The 19,802-nt window shown below is 41.9% G+C and overlaps 1 protein-coding gene across 4 annotated transcripts; it reads left to right on the forward strand.

The window, feature by feature from the left end:
* Positions 1-416: 416 nt before the first annotated feature.
* btr30 (bloodthirsty-related gene family, member 30) lies at positions 417-18,722 on the forward strand. Of its 4 annotated transcripts, XM_084071820.1 has the most exons (15): positions 439-547; positions 1,575-1,632; positions 6,740-6,795; positions 8,530-8,686; positions 9,391-9,849; positions 10,683-10,787; positions 11,236-11,331; positions 12,308-12,541; positions 13,155-13,338; positions 14,824-14,937; positions 15,405-15,431; positions 15,566-15,592; positions 16,227-16,402; positions 17,174-17,329; positions 17,606-18,722. In XM_084071820.1, exons 4-15 carry the CDS (start codon positions 8,552-8,554, stop codon positions 17,813-17,815), a joined length of 1,923 nt encoding a protein of 640 aa, XP_083927946.1. In that variant the 5' UTR covers positions 439-547; positions 1,575-1,632; positions 6,740-6,795; positions 8,530-8,551; the 3' UTR covers positions 17,816-18,722. The 4 variants fall into 4 exon arrangements, with proteins under 4 accessions (XP_083927945.1, XP_083927948.1, XP_083927946.1 ...); XM_084071819.1 differs by lacking the exon at positions 1,575-1,632 and having other exon boundaries at positions 417-547; XM_084071821.1 differs by lacking the exons at positions 439-547; positions 1,575-1,632 and adding an exon at positions 6,237-6,352.
* Positions 18,723-19,802: the final 1,080 nt, after the last annotated feature.

A 19,802-nucleotide genomic window follows, 5' to 3' on the forward strand; every position in this document is an offset into this window, starting at 1 on the left:
ACAACCACAAAAGCACACTGTGTTTTATGGCTAATGTAGGCTATACTAAATAAATAACTAACCCCTATTAAAGTAGCCTATATAAATGATAGGCTTTATCATTATTTTAAGATTAATAATATTAAAGAAAAATAATAAATACACCTTTTGAGAGGTCATTAATCTCCATGCTCTCTCTTCATTTACTTAACAGTAAAATGTATTTACTTCTCCACTCACTCACACTTTCACTTCTTAATTTCCTCAAATCTCTAGTCCTGTTTTCCAAACACTCCACAGTCCATCTCCCTCACTCTCTCTCTGCCACGCCCCTCCTCTCTCTCTTTCTCTCTCTCGCTCTCTGTCTATCTCTCTCTGACACGCCCCTCTCTTTCACTGGTCTCCAACTTACCTGACAACTTCAGCCCAGTAGGGTTCAACTTCTTACTACGTACAAATGCTTTATTCTCCGATACTAATCAGGGTGCGATGAAGTTTCTCCTCAATAACAACTAAACGTGGACAGAGGACCAGCAGTCTAAACAAAACATAGACACACAGAACTCAGGTGAGAGACTGATGCTAACTGTAGCTGACAGTTTTAGATGAATCACTTTAAAACAGTTTGATAGTTCAGTTACAACTTGTTTTTGTTTGTTTGTTGGTGGGTAAATGTGGCTTAAAGTCCACAATAGCAATCTGTCAAATGTTTGTACATGCCAAATACGTGTTTCTATTGTTTTAATCTGGTGGTGTTCATTATAATGCCAGATGATTAAATATGCGAGTAAATGCAGACAGTAGGCTATTCAGAGGGTGTATTGTATATTATAATATTTGAAACACTAATTGTGTCTCATATTACGTCCATTGTGTAATGATAATGAACAGCTATAGGCCCTATTACTTTCATATTTGTCGAAGTCAAAATATTGTAGCCTCTTCTTTAGTTGTAGGCCTACCAATCATGAGCATATAGTGTCAATGTAAAGCGATGAGACTTAAGGTAGGCTTAAGAACGTCTACATAACATTAGCTAGGCCAATGGTTGTCAAACTTTTACATTTCAAGGTCTCCACTTAACTGACAGTATACAAATGGAACCAAATGGACCCTTCCATTTGTATACTGTCAGAGTTACACTACTGACTTACTTGTACTACAAGTTTGTAACCCAGACATTTAGGGGGTTCTAAATTGACCCTTACAAGTTGTACAAGTTGTAAGGATCAACTTAGAACCCCTAAACTTTAGGAGTCCCTGGAATCCACTTTAATTTGAGAACCCCATGAGCTAGGCTAATGGCAATGACCTGTTAGGCCTGTCTAGAGGCCACTATGGAAAATCACAGGGGCAAATAGTTGCAAGTTCGTTTCCCCTGAGGTTGTTTTGGCTGGAGGACTGGTGGAATCCTACCAGAGTTTTAGTTAGCATGATGGTGTAACTGGTCGGACCAGAGCAGACCAGACCAGACACCAGAGCAGTCTTCTCAACTAATGGAATCAACATCTCATGGATAAACATCCACACTCCTCACACAATTATTATTTTCTTCTTTTCTTTTTTTGGGTATGGGGTACAAATGCTTTGGCCAGGCCTTGGAAAAAGGATTTTAAAAAAAAATCAATTCACTACCTACCTGGTCAAATAAAGGTAAAACAAAACTTCACTTCACACACTCAAATCTACTAAAGACACTCACAAAGCATGACAGCATTCATAGGCCTACTCATGCATGCTGTGTGAGCTTGTAGATCTGCTATTTTCGGCGCACATGGCGCGCAACGGTCACCCATGCTAGGTAACTGTCTAGACGTGGTGCAGCAGATGCTCAATAAACTGCGCAAAAGAGAAATCCGATCACAATGTATTGTACTAGCCCTGTCTACAGATGAGCGTCTTGTGAGTGTGACCCAAGTATTGTACACCTTCGCTACCATGTTAGTAGTATTAATGTACAGCCAACTATTCACGTAGGATGTGTGTGTGTGTGTGTGTGTAACTGTTTTCCTTACTGACCGCTGAACGCACTGCGGTGTCTTTGCTCTGGTGGAGGAGCAGGTCCAAGTGACTAAATTGCGTTTAACGCGACCGCTGTGAGCAGGGTTCGAACCTGCGCGGGGAAACCCCATTGGATTTCGAATCCAACGCCTTAACCACTCGGCCATCACAGCGTTTTATATTAATTTATAGGCCATCATTATAATCTCGAATTCGATCTCACACCTGCCACGTTTCCAGAGCCTATATGTTTTGGCATAACTGAAGACACTGCGACTGCCTGTGTATAAAACGTATGCACCTGACCTCACAGAGAAAAAGGCATAGGCCTATGTAATGTTTATGTTACAGTTGAGTTGACATCAGTGTTCTAGTACAGTGGTTCTCAACCTGTGGGCCGGGACACACTGGTGGGCCGCGAGGATATTTCACGGGGGCCCCCAAATAATTGGCAAAACACTAAGATTAAAATGAGCTTGTGAGTGACATGCATCAACTTGTGTAAAGTATACTACTTTAGTTACATTATTCAGAGCCAGAACACAATACATTTATTTGGTAATTAAAGTAAACATGCTCTGAAAATGCACAAGGCCCGCCCACCTGACCACTCAGTCGCCACTTAACACACCAAGTGGTCAGATGGGTGGGCAGCGAACACTTGATTTTCAAGTGGGCCCTGGTCCAGAAAAGGTTGAGAACCACTGTTCTAGTATTTAACATTGTTCAGTAGCTATCTTGACTGAGATACACACCTGTAAGTTCCCTTCACATAGACCTGCACACATGGTCCCACCATGTGTGTTGTGGTTTTGTGACAAAGAGCAGAGCAAGACTAAAAACATTTGTGGCATCCTCAGTGTTATCACCTAGATCATCTTAGTCACACACATGCATGCGCGCACGCACACGCACACACACACACACACACACACACACACACACACACACACACACACACACACACACACACACACACACACACACACACACACACACACAGATGCCTTTCATATTCTACGCTGTTTCTTTCCCATGCATGAACTGCGTAATGCTGTGTAAACTTCCAATAGCTCCATTTCATTGCTATTTCACAAGATCTTCATTTCCTGGAACTAGAGCTTGGTAGCATTTAGTGTTCTAAACATTTCACCATGAAGCAATGTACGTGTACGCCTATTGAAAATTTGTGACAGTCTTCTCTTAATTCAACATGAGAACGCATGGTTTATATAGCTTAAAATCTATGCTTTGTCTCCTTTGCCTTTGGTTTTACCACTGCTGTGTGTGTGTGTGTGTGTGTGTGTGTGTGTGTGTGTGTGTGTGTGTGTGTGTGTGTGTGTGTGTGTGTGTGTGTGTGTGTGTGTGTGTGTGTGTGTGTGTGTGTGTGTGTGTGTGTGTGTGTGTGTGTGTGTGTGTGTGTGTGTGTGTGTGTGTGTGTGTGATTGATGTACTTTATTTAGTAAGACATGAGAACAGTACATGACAGTACGTAACAGTACATGGAAGTACAAATTCACAATACAAGGTCTACTAAACTGGAAAGCTCATTAAGCATTAAGCTTGTTTAATTGTGTGTGTGTGTGTGTGTGTGTGTGTGTGTGTGTGTGTGTGTGTGTGTGTGTGTGTGACAATACAATACAATACATTTGTGACAATACAATATGTGTTGACTGTATTGACCACCATGTGAAACCTGTTGGTGTGCCTTTGAGTAAGTGACTTAATTCCTGCCTAATATACCAGTATAGCTGTTTTGTTGGACAACAACCCCGGTCTGATTCCAGCTGGGTGGATCTGTTTAATCTCTATAGGCAACAAACAGCCTAACAAACAAACAACTATTTTTTGTTTAGCTAACTGCTCTCGACAAGCTGTAATACATAACTAATTAATTGTTCAATGTCTATACAAGCAGTCACCAGTAATTATTGCAATGGCCAGAGTCACAGTGGCCGCTAGAAGACCATAATCCAGTAATTGAATGAGAATAATTGTGGAAAAATTTACAAATGAGAAGTGCTAGAACTGTCACTTGAAATAGGAGACAAAAGCTAAGCAGAAGTGGTTGAATCAGCTTATTCGGCCAGCTGGTGAACTTGTTTTAAGTAGTTCTGCATGAGAACATCAGATAAACAAAAGTGATAACATGCCATGCTTTACAGGGAACGGGGGTCTAGGCCTGAGCACAGAACCTGCAGAATTAATTAAGTCAGATAGCAGGTTTGTAGAGTTGTTCCGATACTGATACCAGTATCGGAAATGCTGCCGATACTATTTTACTAACTTGTAGCTGCACATTAACAATTATTAATGGAATTTGTATTTACTCCTAGATCAGTGGTTCTCAACCCTTTTAATTTCAAGGACCCCCATAACTGTTGAGAGTGTACAAATGGACCCATTTGTACACTCTCAGAGTTACAGACCCTGTAAGGGTCCACTTGGAACCCCCTCAAGGAACCCAGATGGTCCCTGGACCTCACTTTGAGAACCACTGTCCTAGATTTGTTTAAATTACTCACTGGAATCGGATTGGTACTCGGTATTGACCGATACGCATGTGATGGATATCGGAATCGGTATTGGGAAGGAGAAAATGGTATCGGTACATCTCTACAGGTTTGAATAGGCCCAGTTCTCCCGATACCAAACTACCCCCACACACACGCACACTTCTTGTTAGTGGACAAGAAGGGTGGTGATGCATTAAGAGAGGAGGGTGGGGTGGCAGACCAGGGGCGTCATCTGGGATTCCCCTATAGCGTTTGCATTTAAAGGGCAAGACCACGTTGGTAGAGGTTTGGGTTGGGTAGTTACCTTGCCATGATGTAACTCCAAAGGTGGACAAGAAATCAAAAATAATTGCTCCATTGATTAGAAATTGATAATTCAAAATATGCTCCTCATTGACTTACGGTGAAACAGCTCTCAAAGTCACTATTTTAGCAATATGGACCATCACCAAACTCAGTACTGTTTTTTTGTTTTTGATAAAAATGTTAACTTCCTGTTGATTTAGCTATTTTTATTAAGAAGAAAACCCGGACTGGATCCACAGTTCCGGATCTTCAAATTGTAAAATCAGCAGGAAGTTGACATTTAAAATAAAAAATAAAAATAAAAATAAACAGTACCGAGTTTGATGATTTTATATATTGTCTGAATCAGCTTTGCTTGTGTTCGTTTATGTGCTAAAAGAGTGACTTTAAGAGCTGTTTTACCATACAATGTAAGTCAATGAGGAGCATATTTTGAATTATCAATTTCTAATCAATGGAGCAATTATTTTTGATTTCTTGTCCACCTTTGGAGTTAGAGACCATTGCAAGGTAACTACACAACCCAAACCTCTACTAAAGTGGTCTTGCCCTTTAACCTCAAATTCAGTTCTGTTATGCATATTTTCTCCACCTCTAAATGTTTTTCTTTTTTTTTTGCAGATTAATCTGATAGTAGATCTGCAGACAATACTGAGTGCATACAGTATCAATCCACATCTACACGTGACACATGTTATAGACACATGTTTTCTTGTCTGCAACCATACATTCATCAGCCACTTTCAACCTGAAGACCCTATTTGGGTCTTGTCATTATTTTAACCACTTAAATCCCATATGGGCAGTGGTCGAAAGTAACTAAGAACTCAAGTACAATTTTGAGATATTTGTACTTTACTTGAGTATTTCCAATACTTTTACTTCTACTCCACTACATCTCAGAGGCAAATATTGTACTCCACTACAAGTATTTGAAAGCTTTAGTTACTAGTTGCTTTGCAGATATAAATTATTACATTATAAAACATGAAAATAGCCTAGGTATAAAAAAGCGTCGCGTTGTGAGCTTGTCGATCTGATATTTTCTTTGAAAGTCTTCCCCATGAGGATGCTGGGGTTAAAGTGTTTTTTAAATAAATCACTTCAGCAGATCTACAAGCTCACTTGCCAGCCACCCTCCAGGGTTTTTCTGAAATGATGCATTTGTGGCAGAGAGAGTGAATGCGTGAATACACACACACACACACACACACACACACACACACACACACACACACTGTCAGTTTCAAGTTAATCCTACAGCAGACGAAATTCACTTAGATGTCGCGCTCACATTCTGTGTGTTTAATTTCTATGCATCTGTGATTGATTTGCTTTGATGTGGTTCAGGTGTGTTGTGGCCACACCTCCTCTATACCTGTCTACACAACCAGAGCACACACACAGACACACACCTACCACCACACATACTCCTACATTATCATCCATCTTTGCTGACAGAACACAGACGACAAAGAGCTCTATCCTAAGTGCTGCTCAGGCTGTCATTAACTGCTGTGGCTGCTGGTGACAGATTAGACTGGACAGAGGTAGCTACAGGGGTGACATTATCCATCTTAGCTGGTTTAGAAGAACTTAAGCCTGCTTTTCAGTTTGTCATTTGATGTCTAGAAGACGGAGGAATTTTCTTCTTGGACTCACATACTGTAACTACTCCTCCTGAGAATGGTGTCATATTTAGAATTGCACACAGTCAAATCCTCAGTGTTAAAGTGAATGTGTCCATTTGTACATCAGAGAATGTACAAAGGGAACCAAATGGACCCTTCCCTATTTTAACACTGAGGATTTCATTGTGTATGTTTAATCGTTGTAAGAGTTGTTTTTAATCGCTGATACAAATTAAACAAATTAAACAAAAGAAAAAAACTTAAAGTAAAAGCAAATCCATCTAAAAAGTAATATTGTCTCTACAGTTGCTGATCTGACCTCCCAGGCGCATTGAGGCCCAGATTCCTCAGATTCTCTTAAGGTAAGTTCATTGATGTTGTTTTGTTAGTTTTATTTTCATAGTAATCTATTGACAATAGTGTTTGTTAAATAACCGGGATCTCTCCAGCTCTTTAGTAAACAGAAAATTCATTTTCAGGTGGGTTGCCAATTATTAGATTCCATTTTATAGTATTCCTATTTTGTCAGTTTGCTCATCTAATCACTTTCAATTTCACTTGTTTATCCTGTATGAGATATCCCTACTGATTGGATGAATTTGGCATCCTGACCTGGACATGTATTTTCTGTTTACTAAAGAACTGGAGACACTGCTGGGAGACCCCCTGTTACTGAACAAACACTCTATGCCAGTGATTACTATCAGAATATAGAACTATTTAACACAATAAATCACACATAGTACGATTTTAAGCTCTGAGCACTCGTTTTAGACGTAAAAAAACGAAACACTGAGTGCTTCGTTTTTACTTTCACATTTTAATCTGGTTCAGTTAGTACGTACACATTAGGCTGTGTGACCCATACAGCGATATTGTTTTGTTTATCTGTTTGAGGATCGCTTTCACATGTTTAGAGCTGTGAGCATTGCAGGATCAGTGCCAAATTTCTGTATTTCTGTAGGCTAATGAACCTCATACTGGCCGACCATGTGTTGCTCAGCTTTGAGGTAATTTGAAGCCAAGGTGTCACATGAGGGAGCGTTATGTAATGGAATGGTTTAATTTGAAGCCAAGAAAGACGTCACACTAGGGGAACATAATGGAATGGTTTAGCAGTGCTTGTGCATCGTTTACTTTGACATGATGAAACCGGACAGGTGGATTTGTAAGTGGCTCCTCTGCCTGCATTGTTTCTAGCACTAGATCAACAGTTGACATGTCTGAATGATGATGTCGGGGGCGAATACGTCAAGGCTGACACACCTTTTGGTTCCTTTGTCAGCTTGAGTAGCCCTGCTACGTTTTGACAGTACTGTAAGTGGCACTTTTGTGTTTAGTCTGCATGGGTCTGGTTAAACCACGGTGTTTTAAGTGGAATGTGGCCAGACCTGGGAATTGTTCACCTTTTCTGGTGCAAGACAGGGAGGATCACAGCCCTAAACCAGGTGAAAATAGCAAGAATAGCCGACCTTCAAGCTCACAAAGGCATTGCATCGTGATATGTTGTGAGCTTGTATTGTACATAGCCTATTGTCTCTATTTGTGAATGTTTGTTTCTTTTCCCCTCCTTTCCAATTGGCCTGGCAGTATCCACTTAGAGAACCACTGCCATAAACTGACTATTGATGATCAGTTATTTTCATTAAAGGGATAGTTCACCCCAAGTGTGTAATTACTTATTTTATATTAATTACACACCCCATGAAGCCTTGAATTCATGGAGATTTTTTAGTTTTTGTCACATTCCTAAGCCAATAATTTGATGACCGGCGGAAAGATTCTAATGTCTCCGGTAGGAGACTCAAAGTCGACACTTTGAGTCTCCTACCGGATCATCAAATTATTGGCTTAGGAATGCGACAAAAAAATCTCCATGGGGTGTGCAATCTTGGGGGTGAACTATCCCTTTAAGCGATAACAATGTACAGTAGCCGCAGGTATTTTACTGTCCGAATAGGTGTTTTGTAACTACTCTCTCCAAATGACAACTGAATACCTTTTATTCAGTGGTGCATTTTGCTGGTGGTTTATTTCCCATGCTTTGGCTCTGGGCCTTTCATCATCATAATCATCATTATGTTGTTGTTCTGTAGGAGTCTCTCCTCCCAGTCCACCATGATGGCAGAGGCAGCAGCAGCAGCAGCAGGCCCGGCCCCCGAAATGTTCTCGGAGCAAGAGCTCACCTGCTCCATCTGTCTGGACCTCTTCAGCGATCCTGTCTCCACTCCCTGTGGACATAACTTCTGCCAGGTACTGTATGTCTGGACAGTACCGTGTTCACCCTCTGTTATTTCTTTAAAAAAAAAACTTGAACCCTAGCATCCCTATTCTGGGATGAACAACAATCAGCATGATGATCAGCAAAAATGGCCGATCTACAAGCTCACAACACGTCGCAATGTGTTTTGAGCTTGTAGATCGGCTACTTTTGGAGAACAGATTTGCATGGACCTAGCATGGAGCCTTGGGGGACCCCGGTCAAATAAGTAGCTGGGGTTTAAGTGGCTTTTAAAGCGATGACGGACAACGCTTTATAGTTTTCTAGGAAAGTGAGCCTGACCGACTGGTGTACATATAAGGTGGTACATTTATGAAATACTTGCTTTTACCTGCTGGTGTCAATGTGATATTCAGTAATCAATATTGTAATTAATATTTTATAGACTCAGTAATGAATATAGTAATTAACAGTGCAAGGAAATGCGTGTTTTAAAAATGCATGAAAGTAAACTGCTAGATTTATCCTATGGTTACCCAAACTTAAGCCTGAGTTATGCGTTGTTGCGCACCAGTGATGTACACCAAAAATGGCCAATCCACAAGCTCACCACACATTGCAGCACGCCCCGTTGTGAGCTTGTAGATCTGCTATTTTTGGTGTATAAGTGTACTAAGTATAAATCAAGCCTTGGGGTGTGATCATAATTTTCTTTCCTGGACTGGTTTTGTTGCAGGCCTGTATTGGAGGATACTGGGCTTCCAGCACTGTGTGTACCTGCCCGCTCTGCAAGAGACAGTTTGAAGAGCGACCGCTCCTCAGCATCAACAAAGTCTTCGCTCTCATCGCCGACAAATACAAGCTGTCCCGGTACGGAACGGCCTCTAATGGAGAATTACCCATAGAGGCTGGGATGGGTTTACCCATGACGGCAGACGGTCAGACAATGAACTCGGCCGGAGCGAATTCGAACCCCTTTCGAACGGCCGAGTCACACGAGGACTTTGTGTGGTGCGACGTGTGCACAGGCATCAAACAGCGCGCCGTCAGCTCCTGTCTCACGTGCACGGCCTCGTACTGCGACGCACATGTCCAGCCTCACCGCAACTCGGCTTTCTATGCCAGCCACCAGCTGCTGGACCCCCAGGAGGCTCTGAGGGGTCGCACCTGTTGTGCACATCGCCGCCTGCTGGAGGTGAGGAGAACTGCACTGAACTTGCACTGTATCTCTTTCTGTCTCTCCTCTGTCTGTCTCTCCCTCTCTCTCTCTTCTTTCCCCCGACACGGTCGAGGCAGAAGGCCGCCACACTAGAGCCTAGGGTCTGCCTGACGTTTCTTCCAGTTAAGAGGCAGTTTTTCGTTGCCACTGTCGCAAAACTGCTTGCTCAGGGTGGGATGTCGGGTCTCTTCTCTACATGTAAAGTGTCTTGAGACAACTTGTTGTGATTTGACACTTTAATAAAATTGAATTGAATTGAACTGCAGTTCGACTTTAATGGCTGATTTATACCTGGTTGCGTGCTGGTGTAGTGCGCACCGAAAATAGCTGATCTACAAGCTCACAATGTGTTGCGGCGTGACTCGTTGTGAGCTTGTAGATCGGCTGTTTCCGGTGCGCAACATGGCTTGCAACTAGTATAAATCACCCTCAAAGGATCACATCACCCATTTTCAAGAAGTATTCCTTGAGTGCAGATAGGCTGTAAAATAGAATTTTTTTCTGCAACATTTCAATCCATTAGGGAGCTAGCTAAAGATGACTGTTTTTGATGTAGTCCTTAGGGAACAATTCTTATTGGCAGAGCCAGCCAGATAAATGACAAAATCATCTGCAAAACTACAAAACTGTCTCAGATTATCTGATATATTTAATATATAACTGTTTGCAACGGTTTGTCACTGATGCTGCTTTCTAGGCCGTGCCGCGAGTTAAAAATGTATATCTTTTAATGTCATTAGATGGCTCAATAAAGGTTAAATAGCTAAATTGACGTGTTATCACCTTTTGATGTTGTGCTCATTGACCAGGTGTACTGTAAGACATGCCAGCGCTGTATCTGTGCCATCTGTGTCCTGGAGGAACACCGTACACACAAAACTGTCTCTGTCCAGACCGAGAGACTGAGCAAACAGGTGAGAAGAAGAGAGACACAGATATGGATTGATGAACAGAGATAGAAGAGGCCAGCTAGTATACCAGTGGTTCTCAAACAAACCTTTTCATGTCAAGGACCCCCACATTTAGATGAGAAGAGAAGAATTGTGCAAAAACAAATGCTTACATTATTCCCTTTTTCCCCCAAGATTTTTTTAATAGCCAAGTTACTTTAATGCTATATTAACTAATTTTGCTGGGGACCCCCTGGAACCCCCTCAAGGACCCCTGGGGGTCCCCGGGCCCCACTTTGAGAACCGCTGTGGTATTGCACTGACAACATGAGGGAAGGGAATGATGATGACTTAAGCCTAATTTATATTTAATGATATAAATGTGTTGCTCACCTGAAAATCTTGAATTGTAAATGAGCCACTAGAAATCTCATGTCTTTCTGTCTGTCCATCCATCCGTTTCTCCTTCCAGAAACTGGTAGCAAAGACGGAGATGGAGATGATGAATCGGATTGAGGGGAAGAACCTCCGTCTCATGGAGCTGACAGAGAGGCTAAACCGTATCAGAGTAAGAATAACTTTATACAACCATGTTACCTCATACTGCAATTCCCCTACTGCAGGCAGTCAGATCTAGCAACTGTTTCACCTCTCAGACCTTGTTACTTTAGGGCAGGCGTTCCCAAACGTTTTAGCTTGAGCCCAAAAGATACATTTGGTGTCTCCCGGGAGCCAAACTTTCAAAAATACATATTTAATAGCCCTAATTAATAGTGAAAATCTGCTATTTTCCCTTTTTTTTTTAAAGAATGGAAATAATAAAGAAATTGTAGGAAACGTAGAAAGAAACCTTGCGACCCATAAGAATTGGTCGCCCACCCAAAAATGGGTCCCGACCCAGTATTTGGGAAACACTGCTTTAGGGTATGATCACACAAGCGCGTGACTGAAGCAGTCACATTACATTCTACGAAAGCAAAGGGGCAGAGCTTCCAGCTGGCGGTGTGTGTGTGTGTGTGTGTGTGTGTGTGTGTGTGTGTGTGTGTGTGTGTGTGTGTGTGTGTGTGTGTGTGTGTGTGTGTGTGTGTGTGTGTGTGTGTGTGTGTGTGTGTGTGTGTGTGTGTGTGTGTGTGTGTGTGTGTGTGTGTGTGTGTGTGTGTGTGTGTGTGTGTGTGTGTGTGTGTGTGTGTGTGTGTGATGTGCGTCAGTACAACTTTGTTGAATTTTGGTGCGGTTGACACCTCAAGTAAATCAGTCCAGTACTGATCTAAACACATCTAGACAACTTTCTGCCAATTGAACTGTAAGTGGGGTTCATTCTCGCCTAGTACAACCACGGCCTTATACTGTTGGCCACTTAGCAGTGGAGCAGTTGGGGTTCAGTGCCTTGCTCAAGGGAACGTCAGCGTTGTTGGGGGTGTAAATTCGAAAACGCACCGCATCTGTGAGCTTGTAGATCTGCTACTTTCACAATAACAAGTTTGGGAACCACTGCTGTAGGCCACCGCTGCCCCAATGAACAACTGCAATCTGTCTGTCTGCAGAGCTACGCAGACGGAGAGCAGAACGAGCTGGAGCACCTGCTGGACAGAATGTCGCGCTCCCTGGAGAGGATCCGCTCCGAGCTGGTGGGCGGCATCCAGGACAAACGGGCCATCGTGGAGACCAAGGGGGAGGGGCTTGTGAGACGTCTGGAGGCGGAGCTGAGCCTGCTGAGGGAGAGGCGGGCCAAGCTGGAGGTGCACGCCACCAGCCAGGATCACATAGGATTTCTCCGGGTAGGGATGCACCTTGTAGACTTTTACTCTGTTACTTTACTCTCTTTATGTCCTGCCCTCCTTTACTTTCCTGTCCCAGCTTCTCCATCATGTTTTCATTGCTTCTTTCCTCCATTCCTGTCTTCCTCCAATATGAGATGATTCCCATTGCCCCCAGAGATGCAAACAACGCACTACCTCACCGAGCTCCATGGCAGGAGCCCCGTCTGAGAGCTATTTAATGCTTTTCTGTAAATCATTTATTGTCTGATGATGATGATGATGAATTGAGTACACTGGAAACGAGCCCCCCATAGTTTTTTACTGTGCTGCTGCACCGTTTCTAATTGCTAATAAAGTATTCGATCAATCAATCATTCAAACATCACACACAAAAAAAATAGTGGTGGATAATTTCGGCAGTATTGTCCTGTTAACCTTATTTTTGGAAGATTCTAAATATCCACAGGTTGGAAAACTTGACGTAGATATAGTGTACTGGACGCTGTATCTTTTATTGTGTAGACCTGTTTGTTTCATTCTGATTTGGTCTATACTCATTACCTGCCACCATTCTCCCCTTCCTCTGAACTCCTCTCCTATTTCCCCCATCCGTTCTACCTCTCCTCTCCAGGGTTTTGAGGAGGCCGGTGCCCCTCTGGGAGTCGTCTCAGACCTCCAGGAGGAGGTAGACGACGAGTCAGAGCTGTCCCTGCAATTCAACCTGGGGGAGGTGAAGAGCGCCCTGGTGGAGGTGAAGGAGAAGATGGATGACATCAGGATGGGAGAGATTCGACACAGGGGCTCCCGGAGCTCTAGTGAGTACAACAGTTGGGGCAAAAAAAAAATGGTGTAATTTTTCTTCTCAAATCTTAACACCCACTGACCTGCCTGGAGGCTGAGCCAGGTAATGCATGTTGGGTAAACATCTGCGATGCGAGAGTGCGGTCTAGCCGACACCAACTCGGTACTCCTGAATCGCTGCCCCCCACACTCTCCTATCTAGCATCAGGGTCTTGAGGTCTTGAGCTCTACACAGTGCTGTTAGCGAAGATGTTGCGCCGCAGTGCATCCACGTAGAGTGGTGCGCTTCTTGTTATGGTACACGTCTAGTTATGATGTGTGCAGCTTCCAGTGTGGCCCATGATTCGTTGTCACATGCACAGGATTACAGAGAGTTAAAGGGATAGTTCACCCCCCAAAAAAAATTCTATCCATTACTCAGACTTTAATTCATGGATATTTTTGTTTTTGTCGCATTCCTAAGCCAATAAGGCGAGGACGACCAGTGGGTTCCGGTAGGAAACGCAAAGAGTCTCCTTTGTGTCTGCTACCGGAACCCACTGCTCGTGGTCAAATTATTGGCTTATGAATGCGACAAAAACAAAAAATGTTAACCACAAAGAGTCTCCTTCTGGAACCCACTGCTCGTGGTGAAATTATTGGTTTAGGAATGCGACAAAAACAAAAAATGTTAACCACAAAGAGTCTCCTTTGTGTCTCCTACTGGAACCCACTGCTCGTCCTCAAATTATTGGCTTAGGAATGTGACAAAAACTAAAAAATATCCAAGTCTCTAATATCCAGTTTCCATGGGGTGAGTAATCGATAGAAAATAAGTACTTTTTTGGGTGAACTATCCCTTTTAACTTGTATACCCGTATAACCTTTACTCAACCAGGAAGTCACAGATTGAAACCTCTTTTACAAGTGAGACCTGTAACTGTTGTATGTTAACCATAGTTATAATATGCCCCCAGCTATTCATTTCAATGAAAGTTGCTCACCAGCATTTGGAAGCACCCGGTTTCAAATGGTGCCCAAATGCAGAAGACTTGAGCACCGAGCAGGCGCACTAGGGTAAAAAAAAACGTATATGTTGTCTCTGTCGGGTGGAAACCTCATATATCCAAAACTGTTACTTTTCAGGATTCAAATAAAAAAATGGCAAAAGTAGCAGATCTACAAGCTCAAAACGCGTCGCTTCGTGCCGCGTTTCGAGCTTGTACATCTGCTACTTTTGATGCTTTTGTATGACACTGTAGTATGATCAAGTAGGGCATTCATTTACAGAACAAATATGGAGGTAAGAGGTTTCTGCCCGACAGCAACGATTATGTAGTTTACATGGAGCAAAATCTAAAATGACACGGATGCTTTCCCGGATTGAATGGGTTAAAAAGACGGGGAGATTAGGAATTACATTCACTGATTTGTGGCATTTCTGTAAAGGGGTTTTGAAGGGAATGTGCAACTTTTCATACAGAAGTCACATGATGACTGTTGTTGTTGTTGTGCTCCAGTCTCGTCAGGTGAGAGCGGCACGCTGAACGAGAGCATGCTCAGCGTGAGAGAGAGCATGCTGAGTGTGAGAGGAAGCAGTGTCAATCTGAAGAAGAGCCATTGGTCTCTGAGAGGTCAGTTACAGCACCTACTGTACATATAGCACTGAATTATGGTTGAAAATGATATATAAACAGTAAAATCATCAGTGTTTAATTTGAGTCAAATATTGTACAACATAATGGAACCAAATGGACTCAAGAGTCCACTTGGTTCCATTTGTACAATCTTTGTAGTTTGGGCTTTAGCCTACTGTGTACACAGTAAAATCCTTAGTTTTACTATGTAATCTAGTATATTAATATGCTCTACAATCTGTAATGAATCTGTAATGTAAACATGTTATATTGTTCTGTATTCTACTTTTCCTATGGGTTTCTCTTACATCATCCTTAACAAAGTGGTAATTTAAGAAAATATTAATAATTGTCTCCATTTTAAAAAAATCATACAGTAATTGTCTCTGTTTTAAGTGGTACACGTTGGTGGGACGTCTGATCAAATGATAACTGTGTTTGGCTCCTTCTTTCCATCTGTCTAGATCTAAAGAAGATTAAAACGGGTTCAGGTAAGTGTCTTATTTTAATATTACCGACTGTTTATTGCTGAAACATGAATCCCAACATTCAGCTCTGCAGTTTTCCAAATGGCTGCTCAGCTCTGTCTACGTTCCATAATAACAGAGCTGTCTTTTCTTTCCAGGCCTAAAGAAGATTCGTCCTTATCTTGGTGGGTAATGTCTTCATTCCATAATAATAACATACTGTGGGTTCATACAACTTCCTGTGTGTGTGTGTGTGTGTGTGTGTGTGTGTGTGTGTGTGTGTGTGTGTGTGTGTGTGTGTGTGTGTGTGTGTGTGTGTGTGTGTGTGTGTGTGTGTGTGTGTGTGTGTGTGTGTGTGTGTGTGTGTGTGTGTGTGTGTGTGTGTGTGTGTGTGTGTGTGTGTGTGTGTGTGTGTGTGTGTGTGTTAGTTTGCCTTTTAGGCTTTCTAAACCAAAACTGCACAGGGCAGATATGACAAATAACTTAAAATAAAGAAATGACAGTACCAGTACCAATAATCAAAATAAATTATGTACTCTTATTATATCTATTATTAGATATAATGTCTTCATGTTTAATAATGTTTTACTTTGAAATGTTTTTAAATATAGTGAATAGTGGAAATGTGATGCATTGTGACCTTGTAGATCTGCTATTTCTGCTGTTTTGAATTTTGTTTTTGAAAATGTATGAACAGTTACATTTATACTGATGAATGCTAACGATTCTGCAAAAATAATTGCGATTATCAAATAATTGCCAGCAATCGTGTATAATAATTGTGGCAGGCCTAGTAGTGACTGTACTTCCTGTGTGCAGAGGATGTGACATTGAACCCGGTGACGGCCTACCCATTCCTCATCCTGTCGGAGGACAGAAAGCAGGTGAAGAGAGGAGAGAAGCTCCAGTTCTACAGGAACAGCCAGCAGCGCTACGACGTCTGGTCCTGTGTCATCGCCAAGGAGGGCTACAACTCTGGACGACACTACTGGGAGGTGAGAGGTCATCATGTGTCCGTACACGGACAAATGTGTACGTGGCAAGACTTGGCATTTCCGTTTACACAATGACCCGCACACCGTCTGCACTTGCACAATGGGAACACTTTTATTTAAGCAAAGTTTCGGTCACATAGACCTTCTTCAGGCATCAGTGATGCAGACGGTGCAGGTCCATTTTATTCTTGATCCCTGCATTGCGCACCCGTCTCTGAGCCGATCAGGTGTCTATAAGACTTTGTTTCCTAGATTTTCTTTACATATAACATTATAATGTTGTCATTGTGATCATTAGACCCAATTATTGAATGTCAGTCTCCAGGTTTTCTTCAGAATATGACTGGCACCTTCTGAGAACCTGGGACTAGACAAAGATGTTTAATTGAGGAAGTTTGCCCAACCCACGTTTGGCTACCAGGGGCGAAATAGTACACAAATGTCTCCACTGGGATCTGTCTGAGGGCAGATCTCGCAAACGTCCTGTGTTTTATTGGTGCTAGATCTCGAGAGAGTGTTGCTGGGACAGAGAAAGGTAGATGACAAAGTAGATTTTTTATCTCCTGATTTGTCTCTCTGAAAAAAGCCATTTGAGTGTCAGAATGTTGAGAAGATTGTGTGGCTTGTGAAGTATGGGTCCCAAATAATATTTAGTTCAGTGACCAACCATAGGGCTAAAGAATAAATAGGTCAGAAGCTGTGTTCACGTTCACTTTCCCATGTAATTAATATACCCCCCGCCCCATTCGATCGTCTCTTTGTCCCTCTCAGGTGAGTGTAGGAGAGAATAAGGACTGGAAGCTGGGTGTGGTGCAGGAGTCAGCTCAGAGGAAGGGCCTGTTCGACATGAGTCCCGGGAACGGCTACTACACCATCTGGTGGAGCGGCAATCACATGCGTGCCCTAACCGCCCCACCCCTTACCAAGGTCAGCTCATGGATTTTAACTGCTACTTTATTGTTGTGATACGTACTACTGTATTGTATATATCCCTTTTGTTTGTCTAATCAAAATGATGTGTTTCCTTCTTTATGAGGGCTGAAACATTTCATTGTTCGTGTATAGCATGACAAAAAAATATACAAATGAAGTATGTTTCAAAAGAAGACATTTTGACATTCTGCGGTGTGCTTTTATTTTGGAGGGCTAGAGTTAGAATTGGGTGTTGAGAAAAAAAACTCACCTGCCTTCATCCCCGTGCAGGTGAAGGCTCCGCCCAAGCTGCGACACGTGGGCGTGTATCTGGACGTGGAGGAGGGCCAGGTGGCCTTCTACAACGCCAAGACGGGCAGTGAGATCTACACCTTCACGGGAGCAGAGTTCCGAGGGAAGACGTTCCCTCTGTTGGGCACCGGAGACAAGGAAGCGCCCCTGGTTCTCCTGACCACACATTACACCAGCCTGCACGAGTAACTCTGATCCTCATTACTACCCATTATGAGCAAACGAGAAAAGGAGGGAGAGGGAACTGGTCTACCAACGAATTGTGTTAAAAAGATCCCTGGCTAATCTAAGCCTTCTATGCCTTCATACATTATAATTGCCCTCTATAGCAAAAATGTAAAATTAAAAAACCCTTAAATATTTTCTTGATTTTAGATATAGTTCATCTTTTACTCAAGGGGGGCAATGCCTGTCGCAAGTTGATGATGTCATGTGTGTCTAAGCCCAATGGACTGCATGTGCTAATAAAAACATTTAAACTATTGTTTTGATGCTCATATTAACCTTGGGAAGTATTAAGTTGTTTTTTTTAATTATGTTTAGGTTAAGTACAATTGTTTATAGCTGGACACATGGACAAATGACATCAACTTGCGACGGGCGTTGTCCCAGTTGAGTAAAAGATGAACTATTTTTAAAATGGAGAAAATATTTACAGTGTTTTTAATTTGTAATTTTAGTTATAGAGGGCAATTATAATGTATTGAGGCTTATTAGTCAGGGATCCTTTTTAACTAATGTTTTTAAATGAGCTCTGCTTTATGAATGTAAATGAAGCCTGGCAGTTTCATGGGAGGGAGAAAGGGACAGATAGAGGGAGAAATATGAGGAGCGAAGGGTGGGATGGAGTCAAGGAGGCGAAGGAGGTGGGGTTTTTAACCATCTTAGCTGCTGGTGTGAATTAAGGACTGTGTTTGGTGGGGAGGTGATAAGTTTGTATAACTCGTACATACATCTCTAATAAACCCACTCACACACGCTAATGAATGTCTTGAACTGAATAACAGAGATGTGACCAAACATTTTTGTCTGGAATCCATTCCTCAAGATTTTATTTGTTCATGAAATGAGAAATCTATATTAATAAATTTAGGAAATCAAATGTATTGTTACTGCGTGATCACTGTTTGATTTCATCTGTATTAGCTACTGCTGCTAATAACAACTTAGAATACTGTAGAATAGAGCAATACCGAGTAGGCTACTGGTCACTTGTCAGTGGCAAGACGTACCGAATGTCGTTCAAGTGAGCGACATTCTCTATATGGACCCAGTACTAATGTACAACTCGTATGCATGGTTTAAAGCTAAATAGAAACTCATGACTTAAAACTTTTGTTAGGCCAAGTCCCAACTGTCATCTGAGAAACCGAGTGTTTCCTAAACAATTAGCACAATATTATGTAGAATTATGTTTTGTTCTTTCGTTCATGTTCTACGTTCCAGTTGAAGAAATCGCAGATTGAGGCTTTAACCTTTGCTTTTATGAAATATCTGACACCATTAGGGTTTTATGGAAGATGCTTCCGAACATGCATTCTTTAGCTAGTTTGACCAATTCAAACACTGTTTAATATAATCTATTGCTAGTTTGAACACTTATATTACTCGAACGAATAACCGAAAATAGATCTACAAGCTCACAACGCGTCCCAGGCACACGTTGTGAGCTTGTAGATCTGCTATTTTCCACGACATGATTCCTTAAAAGACTTCTGTTGGATCCATATGACTGAAAGCAATCAAGGCGACTGAGAACTTTAATCCATACATATGTTCCATTAATACTTGATTGCTCACAACGCTATGTGAGGTTACTGATCTACTTTTGTGTGACACTGGCACACATTGTTTTTATATATATTTCCTTACATTTGTGTTTTGTTTAGGCTATCGTTCTGACAGTACAGTATCAATTTGGTAATTGTGTGTTCCCTTGTGTATTTTCATTCTCTTCTATAGCTACTACTTTTACATCCAAATATTAACTACCCGTTCAATATATATGCCATTTATTGATACAGGACCGGTACCCTCTATTCTATTATAATAAATGGTTCTATAGCTGGGATGTTAATACTAGAGACCTTTAAAAGTGTTCACCATTGGGTTAATCATGGATTACTTCCTTCTCATCAAGAAACCAAAGACTATTCTAACATGTCCATATTCATAA

The sequence above is a fragment of the Gymnoscopelus microlampas genome (genome assembly GCF_963454915.1).
Source record: "Gymnoscopelus microlampas genome assembly, chromosome: 11".
NCBI classification, from domain to species: Eukaryota; Metazoa; Chordata; class Actinopteri; order Myctophiformes; family Myctophidae; genus Gymnoscopelus; species Gymnoscopelus microlampas.